This window comes from Equus caballus, chromosome 18, assembly GCF_041296265.1.
Source record: "Equus caballus isolate H_3958 breed thoroughbred chromosome 18, TB-T2T, whole genome shotgun sequence".
Lineage (NCBI taxonomy): Eukaryota > Metazoa > Chordata > Mammalia > Perissodactyla > Equidae > Equus > Equus caballus.
In genome coordinates this window covers 42,985,457-43,004,507 of record NC_091701.1, presented here as the reverse complement: position 1 = coordinate 43,004,507, position 19,051 = coordinate 42,985,457, and the positions used below count along the sequence as shown (strand labels likewise).

General features: G+C 34.4%; 1 protein-coding gene across 17 annotated transcripts in view; it reads right to left on the bottom strand.

Annotated features, from left to right (window-relative positions):
• Positions 1-19,051, bottom strand: part of SLC4A10 (solute carrier family 4 member 10) — a 275,630-nt gene that overhangs the window by 85,083 nt on the left and 171,496 nt on the right. For all 17 annotated transcript variants that reach the window (XM_070241888.1, XM_070241885.1, XM_070241894.1 and 14 more), the window contains 3 exons: positions 14,365-14,522; positions 11,263-11,350; positions 1,717-1,863 (listed from right to left, as the gene is read on the bottom strand). In XM_070241888.1, coding sequence (XP_070097989.1) covers positions 1,717-1,863; positions 11,263-11,350; positions 14,365-14,522 — 393 coding nt within the window. The remainder of the gene's footprint in view (positions 1-1,716; positions 1,864-11,262; positions 11,351-14,364; positions 14,523-19,051) is intronic.

The following is a 19,051-nucleotide window of genomic DNA, read 5'->3' as shown; positions in this document are numbered from 1 at the left end:
GAGAGTTCTTTTTTTAAGAATTGTAAATTAACAATAAGTTATATGCTAATAAAAATGATATAATACAGAACAAAAGAACAGATGATATAGGGGAGAAAGTGGAAAATTGACAAAGTAATGTCTTTGAGCAGGTGTGAAGAGATGGGATCTAGTGTACAAGGAGAAGGCTGACTTTGGATAGTTCAATAGTAATATATGGGAAGGCAGAGTATGTGGGTGCAGATGCTGGCAGGTGGATAGGTGTGGTGGTGGCAGTCTATGGACGTTCTCTTTTGATCATTTCAAATTTCTCAGGAAGTAGAAAGCAAGGCAACAACTGGGAGTGAAGGTCAGGAAGGATGTGCTAAATGTTTGAGAAGAGATAACAGGTGTGGAATAGACATCTAGAGAGAATGATTGACCTAAGGAAGTATAGTTATGATAAACTTGCAACATGGAGGACCCACTTGAGGTATGTGGCCATGAATTATGTGAGACCAGTTCAGGTAGTTAGACATTTTCCTTCAGCCACATTTAGCTGCATCAAGAGTCTCATATTACTTCAGGAAGAATTCTATTGCCTTTCCTAATATTATCAGTTGAAAGATGTATACAAGTACAAAAACAAGACAATCTATAGCTCTTAAAATTGCTCCCTAAGCAACTTCTTTTAGTAGTAGATCAACTGAAACTATGTGGCTACAGTTATAGAATCACAAAATTGTAATCAATGAGAAAAGAAAAGCAAATAATCTTTAATAATTATGAAATGACTTCAGAGTGAAAATATAGAAATGAGACATCAGTGTATTAACCTTAAATTGATAGAGGGACTGAGATGACTTTTTTAAACACTCATGATTGACTGGTACACCTGCTCATTTGCCCACCTCTGGCTAACCAGAAAAACTTCTAAGTCCAGGCTGGGTCAATCAGGCCATCTGTCACTTGAACTAGGGCAGGAGAGTCAGACCAGGCTAGAGTCCACAGGGACAAGAGCCAAAGGCAAGGCTGAGGAGATGACACTGGGAGAGTGGCAGGAGGCAGATTCAGTAGAAATAGAGGCGGCCACATGAGGAGTGGGCTTAACAAACACTTGGCCACCACTCTCAACAAAGTCACGCCTGCAATGAGAAAATGACCCCAAGTAATAGCAACAGTCTTTCTTTCTATCTTTCTTGATTTTGTAATGAGTAAAATGCACATTAGATTTTTATAGGCAGAATTTTTACAATTTTCATACTATACATTCATACAAAGGTAATACAAATACAAGAATTAGAAAAAAATATTTTCCTAATCATAAATGTCATTAGCAGAAATAGAGAGTTTTCTGTGTAATATGACTAAGTCATGCCTTTGAATTTTCCTAATACATGTCAATTTCAAAGTCATGTATCATCAGAATATAGAAAGACAGTAATGTGCTTTTTCTCAAGCCATATTTTACATCTTTATAAAAATTTTAATTTTCCTCTGGTATAAAATTTTTTAAGGTGGGTCCAAGATCTTTCCAGGTATATGAAACTGCTTGATTTAGTAGTGCATCATTAAAACCAATTTCTCAGTAAGTTATGTTGAATAGGATCAAGGAAGACTTTGTAACTTCGTGCCTCTGCCTTCCTAGAGGTTATAATTTAAATCATTTGCACCCTTTTGATGAGTTAGACTATTTTAGTACATGTACTTAGACATCAAAATGATGGGATTCCTAAGAGTATTTTCAAATATACGTACCTGGGAAGGAACATTTTTGGGAGGCTCTATTCGAATGCTTGGATCCCATTCTCCAGGAGGGAGAACAGTAACCTGATCCAGAAATTCATCGATTCCTGATACCAAGTCATTACGATCTTTAGCTTTGTAAGCAACATCATGAAATACCTATAGAAGGAAAAGAAATATCATTTATAGATAAAAAAAGCAATTACAAAATCTTAACGTGTTCAGTATTTTTATTTCCTAGTTATCTCACATGTGATTATAACAATTTGAAGAAACAGCTCTAACTAACGAAGATTTTCATGAAAAGTATTATAATTTAGTTTATTCTATGAATGCGCACAGATATACATTTTTCTTAGAATGCTGGAACGAATGTTGAAATTTCCGGAGGCAAGAGTAAAGGAAAGGGAAAGGAAGATGAAAGGAAGCTCATTAAATTAGAGTTGATGATTCAAGCTTGGCAAAGTTTATTTACGTGTGAGTAAATCAAACTTTCTGAAAGAAGCCCTTCCTTAAAAATAGAGAGAAAAATTTATAGAATATATTAGCAATTTTAGCAATATTTATATCCTGGCATATATCAACTAGTTAAAAAGATTAATTTTGTTTCAATTTTTAAATAATAGGGTTACAAATTAGTATTTTCTGGATATCATATCTATACAGTGTAGAAAGTATATTTCCATCCAAAGTATGAGTTACATTTACACACACACACACACACACACGCACACACACACACACATGCTGTGGTAGTCATTTGGGCTATTGACAGACACCACAGTTCTTCTTCTAGACACATAGTAGGATTGCATTCTTTGCCTTCTTCAATACTTGGATTTGGTGTGTTCTATGGAGGTGTACATATGTCACTTTCAAATAGAAGGTATTTTTTTTGTCTGCCTTTTGTCTGCCATAGCGACAGAAAACACAGGTCAAGATGGAGCTTCTATAGGCCTGGGTACCTGAGCGACTAGAATGCGCAGAGCCCCTCTGCCAGCTTGTGATGGACACAGCATGATAGAAATAAATCCTTGCTGTTTTAAGCCATGGAGATTTCAGTTGGTTATTCCTGCAGCAAAACCTAATCTCTCAAGACTGACATACAGAGGAATGGTATACTTAGTGTAATAAGTGGGGAAAGTAAAAATAAAGATAAATGGGGGAAAACTAATTTACACTAAACATAATGTAAATATTTCTGTATTTCATATAATATGGAATGGAATAGAGAAATATTTGAGGTTTGGGACTACCATATTATTCTTTATGCTGATCTATATTACAGTGACCAAATATTCCAAAATTTTCAGGAAAATTGTGCTTTTGAATATTCTATTCTACCTTTAGACCACTTGTTTTAGTTTCTGGTTTGATACTCAATCTAAACCACTGAAGAAGTGATAATGATTATTTTCAAAGGCTTTTTTCTTACTTTCCAACTAAGACCATTTCAAAAAAGATGCATGATAAATATACAGTCTTTGCTTAGGATAATATAAAGACATCAGATATATATTAATGGCTTAGCTGTAGTTTGAGAAAGATTTTTTTAAATGTTGAAAACATAGATTTCCCTGCCATAAGCCACTGAGTTTATGGCGGAGAGTATCTGTGCTTTTCTAAAATCTTCACATGGCCATGAGACCTAATCTGAACATTTAAGAATTGCAAATGTTCTCAAACCCAATGAGAGTTTAGCCACTCTACTCTTTCCCTGCTCGTAGCAACTCTTTTGAAATCTTTCTTGATTTGATCTCATTTGATTAAAAAATTGCTTCAAGAGATCACATGATCCTACGCCTGCTTTAGATAGATGAATGTCCAAATTCATTCAGAACAGCTGATTTCCTATTATTTTAAAGCTTCTTATAGATACAGACTTAAAAATAAATTTGTTTGATTTTTAAATTAAAAACACTATATCCTATCACCAACATCCCCAATAACTTAATTACTTTATATTGCCCTTCTCCCTTCTCTTTGTCAAGCTAACCTAACATTCTGATTTCAACATACATCTGACTTCTAGGAGAACCCTTCACTGATCCCCTCTCAAACAATATTAAAAATATTGTTAATACTGTCCTAACACCTTGTCCTTTTTTAGATAGCTTTCATTGTAATTACAATTATTTATTAGAATTAGTTGTTTAATGCCTGTTTTTTCCTGCTAAAATATAAGCTCTGAACATTCGTTCAATAGCTATTTCTCAAACTACTTATGTGCTAGGGATACAGCAGTGAACAAAACCAACAAAAATCTATCCCCTCATGGAGCTTACATTCTAATGGGAGGGGAGAGATAGAAAACAAGGAATATCACTGAGTATATATTTTGCTGAATGGTGGAAAGTGCTATGAAGAAAAATGAAGTAGGAAAGGGGAACAGGGTATGACTGGGGGATGCTGTAATGTTAAACAGGATGATTAAGGAAGGCTTCAATGAGTAGATATTTCAGCAAGAAACTAAGGAGGTAAGGATGCAAGCCATGTAGCTATCAGAAGCAAGAGCATCCAGGCAGAAAGAATAGCCAGTGCAAAGATTCTCAGCATGCATGTCATATTTGAGAAGTAGCAAGGAGGCCAGTTTCTGGGAAGGGGTGAGTTAGAGGGAGAGTAACAGGAGATGACATCTGAGAGGTAAGGTGGAAGAGGCAGAAGGATATCCTGTAGACCTTTGTAGATCATCATAAGAACTTTGACTTTTACTCTGAATGAGATGGGAAACCATTAGAGGGTCTTGAATAGAAGAGTGATTGCTCTAGCTGTTGTGTTGAGAACAGAATGATGTGGGGCAAAGGCAGGGAGAACACCTAGGAATCTATTACAATAATAGCATAATAATGGTGGCATGGACCAGGCGATAAGAGTGAAAGCCAGGGATAAGGGTGAAAACCAGGTGATAGTTCAGAAAATGAGAGGTAGTAGGCTTCTGGAGATATTGTGAAAGTAGAGCCAGGAAGATTTACTGATAGACTGGATTTGTACGTGAAAGAAACAGAGGAGTCAGGATGACTTCAGGCTTGTTCCATGAGGCCAATGACCATATCTTTAATTTCTACCACTATCTCCAATATATAGTAGGAAATAAATATATATTCATCACGATAACAACATGAAATATGTACTATTATTATCATTCCTAGTTTGAAGATGAGGAAACTGAGGCAGAGAGAGTTGAGGTTAACTTGCCCAAAATCTCACAATTAGAAAGTGCCTTCCCTCCCCCCCTCCCTCCCTCTCTTCCTCCCTTCCTTTCTTTCTCCTCTTTTTGAAAGATAGGAGATTCTAGATCATCTTTGTAAGGTGACAGAAATGATATAGTAGGGAGGAAGAAACTGATAATGTAGGAGCCAGAGTACATAATTAAGGAGCAAAATTCTCATCAATGCAGTGGGTGGGAAGAAGGAAGGATCCAGAAAAGCAGACAGAGAAAAAGTAGCAGTGAATTATAAAGAAATTCCAGCAAATGCATTTGTTTTCTTCAAGCCTGCTTTTACTATTTTTGGACCTTTGTTCTTCCATTTATTTCTTAGAATAAGCTTACCAAGCTCCTTGATAAATCCTGCTTGAATTTTCATGGGAATTGCATTGATTTCTCTCACAATATATTGCTTGCCTAGATTGTTGCAATGCCTCTTAAATGGTCTCTCTGCTTTTGCCTTTGCTCCTTCAAAAAGCCTGAATCCAGTAGCCAAATAATCCATTTAAAATGTAAGATAAATCATATCATTTCTCTACTCAAAACTTCCCATTTGCTTCTCAACTCAAAATCCTTAGATGACCTACAAATACCCTACTCAGACCTCTCTCACCTCATCGCCTACTGCCCTCTCTCTCCCCTTCTCCCTCCTGCCCAGCCATGTTGTCCTCCTTGCTGTTTTCCAGATATTCCTGGCACACTCCCATCTCAAAGCATTTGCCCTTGTTTATCTTTTTGCTTGGAAAGTTGTTCCCTCAGATATCTAAATAGCTTGTGCCCTCTCCTCCTGTAGGTTGTTTGCTGAAATGTCTCCTCAGGAAGGACTTCCCTGACCACCTGATTTTAACTTGCAACTCTCCCCATCCCAGCCCTATCTCCCTTCCCTGCTTTTGCGGTCTCCTCCACAGCACTTGTCATATATTTTACTTATCCATGTGTTAGTCCATCTTTCCACTAGACTATTAGCTCAAGGAAAGAGAAGCCTTTTGTCTCTTTTTTTCCCTGATATATCCCCAGGAATTGCAAGAGTGCCTGATGATTAGTCTACATTCAATAAATATTTGTTGAATGAATTAATGAAGAACAAAGTGAGGAAGGGACTTGTCCTACTGGAGATCAAGACTCATTATAGTAAAGTTACTATAACTAAGATGGTGGTGGCACAGAGGTGGATAATGTTTTTTGAAAGGCAGGCATTGCTAACTACTGAATAAATGATGGGTTAATCAATAAATGGTACTAAGCCAAGTGATTATCTACACAAAAATGAAATTGCAACTCTACCTACATCCCACACAAAAAGCAATTTTAGGTATATTAAAAACTTAAATGTGAGAGATAAAGTATAAAACTCATTGAACATAATATAGAAAGATGTATTTGTGACCTCAAGGTAAGCAATAATACAAATCTCAAAGATTTAGAGTCAAAGCACACAACAAATTTTAGTTGTTCTCCATGGGACAAAAAGAAAGAGAGGTGTTCGATAATGTCAAATGCCAATAAGAGATCAAGTGACATGAGTGGTGAACATAGGATGGTATATTTTGTAAATTGTGACCTTACTGAAAGCAGTTTCAGTAGAGTGGTAGTGACAGAAATCAGACTGCAGTACATTAGGAGATGAATGAAGCTAAGATATTCAGGACCAAGTAGAGACTACTCCTTCAAGGCTCTTGAGATTCAGATTCAATCAACACTTCTTCAGAGATAGCTGCTTTGTTAAGCAGTAAGGCATTTCATTTTAAGGATGGGGAAAACCTGGACATTTATTTCCTATGTATTTCCTAAGTAGCTACTATATGTTCAGCATATTTGCTGATTGAACAGAAAGAGTCAGTGTTGACTTAAGATCTAGGAGACAGGAACAGAAAATTATTAGCTCAAAAATCCAGATCAAGGGGCCAGCGCCATAGCACAGTGGTTAAGTTTGATGCACTCTGATTCGGTGGCCCAGGTTCACATATTTGGCTCCTGGGTGTAGGCCTGCAGCACTCATCAGCCATGCTGTGGCAGCAACCCACATATAAAGTGGAGGAAGATTTGCACAGATGTCAGCTCAGGCCTAATCTTCCTCAGAAAAAAAAAAAAAAATCCAGAACAAGAAAGAGAAAAACAATGTCACTCTTCTTAGTAATTTTTTGTTATTGTTTTTGCTTTTGTTTTCATTAAAAAATGTTACTTATGTTAATATATGATTTTATTATTATTTTAAATGAATTCATAAACATATTTTTTTAAATTATCAGTTTTAAGCTCTATTATGATAGACATTGACATATTATCTATATAAACAGAAGCTCTTTGGAGTGCTTAATAATTTTTAAGAATATAAAAGGATCGATACCTTGGTAGTAGTACTAATAAACAAAATCACATGATTTATCTCTAATAATACTCAACAGAAAGGGAGAAAATAGATTACTGGATTGATTCAAAATAAAGTATTGCTAGGATGACTAGCACATTCAGTCATTAATTCATTAAAAAAAAATTTATTGAAATTGACTGAGGGCCAGACACTATGACAAACCTGAAAACACAAAATGAAAAGACAGTCTACCTACAAGGAGTTCCCAATACAGAGAGGAAAAAACTAAACAGCTCAGTCAACAAATATTTATTTGAGCACCTGACAAAATCAGGGCAAAAAAACGAACATTAAGTGGTAACTGCTCCCGTGGAATTTACAGTTTGATAATGCAATCCAATTCACCATTTTCTTAACCAAACTAAGCTCTATGAATCAACATATTAAATTTTGTTCTTAATGAGTACAATTATTCAATAGCCTTCAAAGCAATTAGATAAGCAGAACAATTCCTCCACCTAGGCTTTGAAGAATAAAAAACTTTTTTCTCTTTCAGAAGTATTTAAATATTTTTTTGATATTCAATGAATGTGCTACTGTAATTAACACATCCTATTATTATTAACAGCTCTCATTTTATGGAGTAACTCTGGCTGAGTTTCTGCTTCTCTATCTGACTGTTCACAGTTACAAATTGCCCTAAAGCTAAGTTCTAAACTTTCAAGTCTAAAGGATTGGTGTTCAAGCCTTCAACAGATGGCTGATGTTTGTTCCCAAATTAGGTAGTTCTCATTAATCAAGGAAATAGACGGAAGTCCCTTCTTTGCTCTCATTCTAAATCTAAAATTTATAAAACATGGATGTTTCTCTGTTGTTCTATGTCACTTGATTAGTCAAAAGAACTTTAGAATTAACATCTTTCAGTTGAGAATATCTTGACCCCTAATTGAGGAAGGGGAGGATGAGGAAAAGAGATACCTAGCATATATGCACCTCCCATGACACAGTATGCTCCTCTCACCATATGACACATCCTATGCCCTAGAGATATCTTAATGCAATGTCCTTATGTCTTAGGTGTGGAAATATAATATAACATGAAACAAATGTGTGTGAAAGTGACAGTTGTGAAATACAAATCACAGTGCTATTTATTCTACAATACTGTAAAAGTTGAAAAATGTTAATTAATATGGAAACACTAAAAGCAAAGATACTGTATCTTCTCATAGACAGTTCTACTAGAGCAAGATTTTTGTCCTCATAAAGCCCTTTTTTCACTCTCCTGTCTTCTTCCAGATTTCCTCAACAGAATATGTTACTCATTGTAGTGGATTAAGTAGTGTTCTATCAAAATATATGTCCACCTCAGAATGTGCTTATTTGGAATAAGTGTCTTTGGAGATGTACTTCAGGTAAGGACCTCAAGATGAGGTCATCCTGGATTACACTGGGCCCTAAATCCAATGACAAGTATCCTAATAACATTCAGAAAAGGTGAAGACACACAGAGACACAGGGAAGAAGGCAATGTGAAGATGGAGGCAGAGATGGGAATTTTGCTGCCACAAGACAAGGAATAATAGTAGGAGCCACTAGAAGCTGGAAGAGAAAAGGAAAAATTCTCTCCTAGAGCCTTCAAAGAGAATGTGGCCCTGCTGAAACCTTCACTTCAGACTTCTGGTGCCCCAAAATGTGGGAAAATAAATTATTCTCGTTTTAGTCACCCAGTTTGTGGTAATTTTTTATGGCAGCATAGGTTCTTTCTGAAACTGATGAAAAAAATATTTTTCTTCTAGCTTTTCTTTTCCTACGTGTAAACATCAATAACCAATTCATAGAAAACCATAAAACATAAGTTGAACAGATATAATAGAAGAATTTATATCAAACCCCAAACACAAGCTCAAATTTTCAGATTTCACAAGCCTTGCAAAAATTATATACAATACTAATTCATTCTTTTTATAGATTTTCAAGTATCTGAAGCCATATATTTCAATAAATACAGTATTAAATTATTCAGATGAGATTCTAGAAAATGTATAATCCCATTTGTTATTTACTATTAATTTTGAACATATGCCCCTTCTGTGATCTTTTGCATTTGCTCTTCTTTAACAATAAAAACAATAAAACAATAAAAATAGATTTCCATAAGATGTTTTGGAATATAAAAAACCAGTTGTATGATACCACTTTTATGTCTTATTTTTATGATCTTACATTTTTGAGACATGCACCTCTTTAAGAAGTTGATGAAAGCTTTTTCCAATCCAGAAAAAGTCTACATACAAATTTTTGCATAGAAAAATTTGTATGCTGTATCAGAGACATCATGAGCCCCTTGAAATTCATCTACAGCTCCTCTAAAGTTTCAAAGATTCCCAGGTTAAGAACACCTTCATTCAGGAAATTCTAAAGAGAGTTAATAGATGTTGCGTGGCTTTTGGGTGTCACCTATACTATTCAGATAAACTGTCATTGTTTTTTCTTGAGACCTTAAAATTATTTTGCCCCAAAAACTGGACAGCCACATGTAAAAGAATGAAAATTGACCATTCTTTTTCACCATTCACAAAAATAAACTCAAAATGGATCAAAGACCTAAAGATTAGACCTGAAACAATAAGTCTTCTAGAAGAGAATATAGGCAGTACACTCTTTGACATCAGTTTCAAAAGAATCTTTTCGGACACCATAACTCCTCAGATGAGGGAAACAATAGAAAGAATAAAAAAATGAGACTTCATCAGACTAAAGACCTTCTTCAAGGCAAGGGAAAACAGGATTGAAACAAAAAAACAATCCATTAATTGGGAAAAAATATTTACAAGTTATTTATCTGACAAAGGGTTAATCTCCATAATATATAAAGAACTCACACAGCTCAACAACAAAAAATCAAACAACCCGATCAAAAAATGGGCAGGTGACATGAACAGACATTTCTCCAAAGAAGATATACAGATGACCAATAGACACATGAAAAGATGCTCATCATCACTAATCATCAGGGAAATGCAAATCAAAACTACACTAAGATATCACCTTACACCTGTTACAATGGCAAAAATAACCAAAACAAAAAGTGACAAATGTTGGAGAGGTTGTGGAGAAAAAGGAACCCTCATACACTGTTGGTGGGAATTCAAACTGGTGCAGCCACTATGGAAAACAGTATGAAGATTTCTCAAAAAATTAAAAATAGAAATACCATATGACCCAGCCACCCCACTACTGGGTATCTATCCTAAGAACTTGAAATCAGCAATTCCAAAAGTCCTAAGCACCTCTATGTTCATTGCAGCATTATTTACAATAGCCAAGAAGTGGAAGCAACCTAAGTACCCAGCAACTGATGATTGGATAAAGAAGATATGGTATATATATGCAATGGAATACTACTCAGCCACAAAAAAGGACAAAATCGTCCCATTCACAACAACATGGATGGACCTTGAGGGTATTATGTTAGATGAAATAAGCCAGATAGAGAAAGACGAACTCTGTATGACTCCACTCATAGGTGGAAGTTAGCATACAGACAAAGAGAACTGATTGGTGGTTACCAGAGGAAAGGGGGGGTGGGGGGAGGGGACAAAGGGTGAAGTGGTGTACCTACAACACGACTAACAATAATGTACAACTGAAATTTCACAAGGTTGTAAACTATCATAATCTTAATAAAAAGAAAAAAAAATTATTTTGCCCCAAACAAGATTTGCAATGACATTAACAATGGTGCTCACTTTGGCAGCACATATACTATAAGGGGAATATTAAAAATATATATTCTAAATGTCACTAAACAATGAATTTTCTTTAGAAAATGAGGTTTTAAAGCATTGTATTCATGTGTGTGAATTTATTACCCCTTTTAAACAAACTTTTCCAAAGTAAATTTCACAGTGGAAGCATATAAGAAGGGGGATTCAATAAAGAGAAATCTGATTCACAGCAGATTATCATGAATACAGGAACTCCAAAAATTAGGTGTACCTAGTAGGGGGAAATGTTCCCAATGAACTTGAATAAATACCTCATCTGTCATTAAGGTTGCAATTGATCTGCCAATCTCATGGTACTGTTGACCCTTTCCCAGGGGTCCCAGAAGAATGAACAAAAATCTGTAATAAACAAAAAAAACATGAATGTCTCAAGGCAGAAACATAAAAATAATTTTAGTAGTACAGAATCACTCATTTCAAAGGAATTACTAAAGATGGGAACTTTAATGTAAAAATATTTCCATATTTTTTCACGGTTTATTATTATTTTGAACCATTTTACAATGATTGACTCTTATGCTTAAGATCCTTGAGCAATGGGAATACGTGGTTATTTTGATCTCAGTGTTTCCCCATTTAGTTACCTGTAGAGCCTATATAGTTGTTATTGAGAATTTCAAGGATTCTATAGTCTTTAGAAGAGGAAGGTGGGAAAAGTAAAATCTGATTCAATCTTTCTGAATTAGAAGGAAGAGAACTCAGTAATATGCAAATTGTAGAACTAGGTAGAAGGAGAAAAAGGTAATATGGTAGTACAAAAAGAGAACACATGGTCAAAAAAACCATAGGTGTACGTAAAATTTACATTAAATAAAAAAAAGCTATGGTCAGAAATCAAAGATCAGTTATGCAGAAGAAAATGGGGAGTTAGCGATCTATTAATTCCAGTGCTGCAGGAATAAAAATACCAGGTGCACTGTGATATTCCATCTAAATCAGGTTGAAAATCTGGCAAACTTATCACAACTGGAGCTTTTGAAGAAATCAACACAAGCTCTAACTTTGGAGAACTGGTAATTGTCCTGTCGCTGAAAAGGTCAATGCTGCAGGGAAATTGTGCAAATTGAAAAATGCCCTATATTTGGTAATATAATCCTATGACAATAATTTGTTAAATGGTTTATGCTCTTAAGTATGAAGACTCATGGCTTTATAAGGTGCACTGAAATAGTTACTATAATTCTACCCTTCATTTAGTTATAAACTTTAGAATTGGTACACGTTTTTACATGACACATTTATACACAGTCTTAGAGGGTCTGACATTAATTTTTCATTTTATTGTAACTGAATCCAAGTCAATTTTTACTGTAAAGAAAGGTCCACCACACAGTTAAAATAGCAATAGTCTAATGTGGTGGCAGATGCTTTATCAACTATAATAATTTTAAGAAATTTCCTAACCTATGTACATCTTGCTATTTTTCAGGTTTCCATTCCATGGGCTATTTATAAAGTCCTAAAAGATTATTTTCTGACATTTCTACTGTGTGTTGCTGTTATATTCATGGTATGCCCTTTTGTCCTCCTAAGAAAGGATAATTAGGAACCTCGAATAGCTTTCTTTATTCTATTTGTCTAACTAATCTTCTTCCATTTTTCACCTTTCCTTACTAAACGGTCTAGTCTTTTTAATCTCTCCTTCTACAGTGGCTCTACCGTGCCCCTAATTTTTCCTCCATTGTTCTCTACACATATTTTGCCATGTCAGTATGAAATGAGGTCACCTAAACCTTGACAGTTTTCAAAGTGAGAGTACATAACCCCATTATGGCTTTTCTCCACTCCTGGGAATTTTCCTTTTCTTTCCTTTGAAATACAGGAACTATCATTGTCATAAACAGCTATAATTTACTCAGAGTTCATCAGACACCTTCCTAAACAGTGGAACAAGAAGGCACCGCTTGGATGACTGAAAAGGAATTTTACACTACTAAAATAATACCTCTACAGTTAGTAAGTTTGACATCTTAAATCTGAATCCCAAATTCCCAGAAACTCTGAATAGGTTGCAGGTTGTGTATAGAAAAATCCAGCCTTAATGATACAGTCAGACGCCACTTTAATCTGCTCAGTTCACCTTTCTCCCTTTTTAATAAAAATTGATGTTTATCAGAAGTCTCAGTAGCCCTCCAACAGGATGAACAGACACTTCTTTCTACAATCCGCATGGTAAATAGGTTCCTGCTTCAAATCTGTTCCTGCCACAGATTCAGGCACAGGTACTTGAACGCTGTATCCCATTTCAATAAGCTAAGCTGTTACAAAAGGAGGCCTCTCCTGATTAAACTATTTCATATTTTTGGAATATCTTGTCCGTAACCAAAGCACAGAGTGATGTAATCTGCTGCGTCTTAAGTTAAGCCTAAAGGTCCACAGAGGAAACACATTCTACAAACCCAGTTGCCACAGCACCCAAACTTTTCATCGTTTTAACCTGCCTAAGGTGTTCAGTGTTTAGAAGAGGATACATACTAACAGCATCTGAAACAGTTACAGCATCAAAGGGCATCAGTCATGTGGGAAAGGAGCCCTGCATAGATATGTTTGACCATGAGAAGAGGATCAGAGTGAAATATACACAGCTGTCTGTGCATAGGAATCACATTTGATGGAGGAAGAAGGGAAGAAAACAGTGTCCCCTGGATGAATTGCTAGGAACCTAACATGCTGAAGTCAATATTCTTTTTTTTTTTTTCAAAATTTTGCCTGCAGTTTTATATCTATAAAATAGAGATAAATGATAAACATAATTCAGTTTTATTATCCCTAAGTTGTTAGTTTTTGTGTATTGCTAAATAAAAAACAAGCTCAGGTGAACAAATCAAACTTGCACTTTCGATTTGGATTCACCCACAGTAGCATGGTGCTATTACCAATGATTCTTCAGACTGTACATATGACAGGGATACTGCACCTAGGATTGGACTACAGTACATTAGGTCCAGCAGGGACCATCCTAATGGTGGCCCTGGGAACTTTGCTCTTCCTGAGTTTGACTGCAGTCGTATGCAGGATTCTCTCTTCAGCCCACAGTCTAACGCAATCTTTGAGAAAAGCCTAACACTTGATCACTTTTTACCAAAATTGGTAATTTATATGGTGATACAGAACAGAGTATACAGAGAGAGGAGCGCACCTAAAAAACACATAGGAAAGGAGGAAGGAGGAAAGGACAGAATAATTTTTAAAATACTTTTTCCCCTCTTCCACAAACAAGAAGAAACAATAGTTTCATGGATCACAAATTAGTTTCCAGAAAAAACTCTGAGGAAATTATATTTACTCCTTGTTTTTTTCCTCACAAAAAGATGGCTTAAGAAAAATGCAAAAGATGCTCTTATACTTTTTACCTGGTTGGGATTGGGACTTCAGCCAGTCCTTGAAGCAACACAGCTGGGGACAACCTGACAAACGCAACTACAGTTCGATCCAAGAATTCCAATTCCCCAACTAAGATGTTTGAAGCTTCAGCACCAGGAGGAATCTTTTTCATAAAATGTAGATCAACCTGTGAGCACCACAAGGCAAAACAAGATAAATCAAAATTGGAAAAACTTAGTAATCATACCCTGCTACAGTGCTTCATACTTGGTAATCCATCAATAAATACAGTTTAAACAAATACAGCTTATATAAATATATTGTAAATAGATTTTTTAAATAAACATCTCATTTATCCTTTAAAAATATTTTTTTCTTTACTTGTGTATTTTTCTAATTCATCACCAGTAAGCTAAATACTCTAGTTTCTCTACTCAATTTTTTAAAAAGAAGCTTCTTCAGCATTATCAATCTTGAAATTTTGGGGGAGAAAAGAGTATGTGCTCAGTTAAACAAATAATTTAGTTAGCATTTGCCAATAGAGTTAAATATTTTTATACTAAATTATCTTAATTTTGTGCACAATACATTTCAATTAACTAACACAAAAAGTATGCCTATTTCAAAGGAAATATAATCATGTGCCTCCTGACAGTATAAATTATGACACTAGTCTTCATCTTTATTCTAGTTATTCTATATCCTACATACTTTATACTTCACTTGATCATTCTTCAATTTTAATTTCTCATTGGAGAATTTAGACATGGCAGAGCAAAGAAAACAAGAATAAAATTATTAACATTTGGAGTTGCTGACAAACTATAGTTGAATTTCTCATATGAGATGTCTATGATTGAAATGAATGCACACAAACCAAAAGTGACCATTAACAAGAAGAAATGCTTAGAGTAAAGGGTGAAGTCTGGAAAATGAATGTAAAATATTCTTAAGAATAAATATCAATTTTTATGTACAGGGCATCGGTGAAAACCAAGCAGTGACTTTAAAGTCAATTTTACAAGGCGTACTTATTTTTTCTAACTCATTTGACTTGCTTTTTATGAAAATCTTTTTAAAGATTTAGTTTTATGTTCTCATGTTAATAAAATGGGGGCTAAAGATCAAAGTGGGACTAGCCAAGAGAGAGAAAAGAGCTCTGGCAAATACAGGTGAGGCTGAGAACATTTTTTTAGGTCAGATATTGCTTTCACAAGTTTAATGATTGGAGACATTTTTCCAAGAAGTTTAAAATGAAAAAAATTAAAACTTTTAGAAGCAGTATCTTAGGAAATCCATAGCCAGACTTTAGTAACTATGTTAAATATGTCGCCTTCTGAAATCAAGACCTCAGTACAGCTACTTAGAAGGTTTGTAACTACCTAATTTTTCTGTAACACAAGAGTACCACAAAACATAAAATCCATTCTATGGAGTATACATTTTATCACAGGGATTAAATATAAAAATAATCTGCAGCACTTCACTAAAAATATCAAACAGAACCAATGCTCTGTTTTAAAGAAAAAGAAAAATTATGTAACAAAGAAAAACTGCCTGTAAAAAGATTATGACACATATTACAAATTCCAAGAGTTTTAACTTATAAATATACTTCCAAATATAAACTTGTAAACTCATAAAACATATACATTGAGATATTACATGGCAAATATCTTCCTTTTTATAGAATCTAGCCTTTCAATTTATAGGTAGGAAACTTATTTATTTACCTTAATAATATAAGGTTAAATTTCATGGGAATTATTATCATATTTTTGCATTTATATTTCTAGCTAGGAGAAATGCACACATTGAAAATGCTTTAAATTAGTAATGCTTTACAATTTCACTATCACACATAAATTCTCAAGAAGGGAATAAAAGATTATCTACACACTACTAGCCCTGTGAGAAAAACATAATAAATCTTCATAAGTCTTTTAGAGCATAAAAGAGTAAACAATTAAGTTGTCTCCCCATGAAAATAACTATTATACAAGCTTAATACACTGGAATAAAATTTAAAAAGAGAAAATAGCTTTTTAAGAAAATTTATGATTGACAAACAATATGAGTTATATTGGTAATACCTGTCATAACTTTAATAAGAAGTTTAAATTCCACCTGGAAAACTTTCTATAAGCTCATTTATTGCTTGACAAATGCCATGGCCTTGACTATTGAAGTCTTTGCCTCAGGCAGGTGGCAATTATACAAATAACTGCTTTAAGATGCAATTTAATTAAATCAAGGAGTATGTAATATGCTAAAATAGTGTAATTTTATAAAAGGAAATACATGTTCCTTATACATGATTTTTTTGCATTATATAATATCTAATATATCATTGATTGATATCTGTTATTTAGAAAAAGTATTAAAATATACAGAACTTAATTTCAGGATTAGCAAATTCAAGTTTTGATTTAAGATGTAACCACTTAATAGTTAAATAATATATATCTGGAGTAGCCATTATATTATACTCATTACATTACATTATTCTTGGAGTAGTTAAATTTTGGGAGGTGGCCCCTCAGGAATAATATAATTTTTGTTTCTGTGTTATAATTTTGTATTAGTGTTATAACAACACAATTTTTATATTTGTGTTAATATACAATTCACAAAGAATCTTATTTGTCAATCTAACTACCTTTTACAGTAACAAAAGATCACATTTAAGGACCACAATTTAACCTTTTATAAAATTACAAATACCTAAAACAGCTCTGAGGAACTAGGTTGAATTACATCCCTAAGACAATCCTTAAGTGGACTGAAACACTTGGAATGAACATAAAAAACTTCTGGAATTTTCTGGTCCTCTGAACAGGACCTTGAGGAAATCAAACTATACTCTTATGGATCTGTATTTACACTGATGCTTCTAGGTTCTTCAGACCTTTATGCTAAGAAGGGAAAGATGCTTATTCTGGGCATTTGGTACTAAAGCTGTGGGTGAGAAACAGTTATATCTTTAGGGAACAGGGTTAGACAGAAGACCGCAGTGGAAGTGGAAGTGTCTGGACAAGCTACACACTGAGATGTGAAGGGAATACAGATGGAACTTTAGGGAGAAAGTTTGTCTTAAGCCCATTATAGAAAGTACAAGAAAATTAATAGGGATTCTCTGGGGAGAAATGGTGTTGTGACACTAATCAGACAGTGATCTTGAGCAGCTCTCTGAATCTCTCTGGGATTCAGCTTTCTCGCCTTCTAAATGAGGAGATTTCTAAGGTTTCCTACAGTTCTAGGATTTAATAATCTAACTCTGTAATATGTTTCACATACTGAAGATAGATGCAGAAGAAAGTTCTTTCTACGTAGAAAATAATGTGAAGGCTTCTTTGGGTCATTTGAAATAAAAGAAAGATCACCAGCATTTGAGAAATATTAAAATAGCCATCTTCTATGTGTCAGTTTGAAAAATAAAGAGACAAAGTGTTTTGACACATCTATTTTTTAAAAGCATTATAGGAAGCGAAAACCCGACAGATTATATTCAAAAAAAGTCCTTAAATGAGTAAGTTTGATGGACCCATCCATTGGAAGGGTTAAAAATATGTAGATTGAATGTAGATAGAATATAGAATCAAGTCACATGAAATGAATACAGACTTTTTCTTCTTTCCTTAACTTATCAAAATTCTACCAGGGTTTGGAATCTACATATTAAAACTTAAAATATTTAAATGGACAAAGTTACCTAGAGACTTGCTGAGCTTTGATAAAATCATTACCAAACTGAAATCATTAGGCTAAAAACTCTTAACTCATGGACTGTAAAATCTGGCATTAAAATTCATTTCCATAATGATAGATCACGTTTGTTCTTTCCGAACCCTACTACTCTGCCCTGCCAGGTTATAAAGTAAGAAGTATTACTTGGTTTTTCAAAAAAGTTCCAGAACTAAAGGCTTAAATTATTTTGAATCTCACAGGACTCATTCAACAAATACATACCAAACACTGTTCAAGGCACTAGAGATCCAGTGGAGACAAAAACATATTAAATTCTACTCTAGTATTTATTTTTGACACTACTATTTCCACTAATGTTAATAAAAACAATAATCATAGTAGCCACCTTTTATCAAACACCTAACTGTATGCCCAGCACTCTGCCAGACTCTCTCTGCATATCTTATTTATTCTTTGCAACAAAATTATAAGTAGGCATTATTATTCTTATTTTACAAATGAGAAAGCTGAAGTTCAGAGGACTTCTCAAAGATCGGATAGCTTATAAATGTTAGAGTTAGGACTCAAAGTCTCATGCTCTTTCTTCAAAGCCATGTTCTTTCCAATGTGCCATGCTGTGGACAAGAGACCTAGGAATACAGATGGTTGGCACTGAGTAGAGGGCACTGAGTACAGATGGAATGGACCAACGATTGGAAATGTAATAAGGAAGAAAAGGATTAAAGGAGATAAAATCTACTTTTCGCTCTTCTATAGTTCTGTTTTGGAGGACCTGAAGATAAGACTACTGTCTCCAATTGGCAATATTTATTTTCTTCCAAATGTGATGAAGCATTTTTGACGGCTGCAAAGATAGGTCAGACAACTAAAAGCAAAATGATCTGGAGATATAAAATTCAGTGTCAAAGGATCATAGCCTTAAAAAAAATTGAAAGGCAATTTATTTGAAAAGATGTGATTTATTATCATTGTTTTTGAGAATGTTAAATATGCCCTTGTTACGCTGTT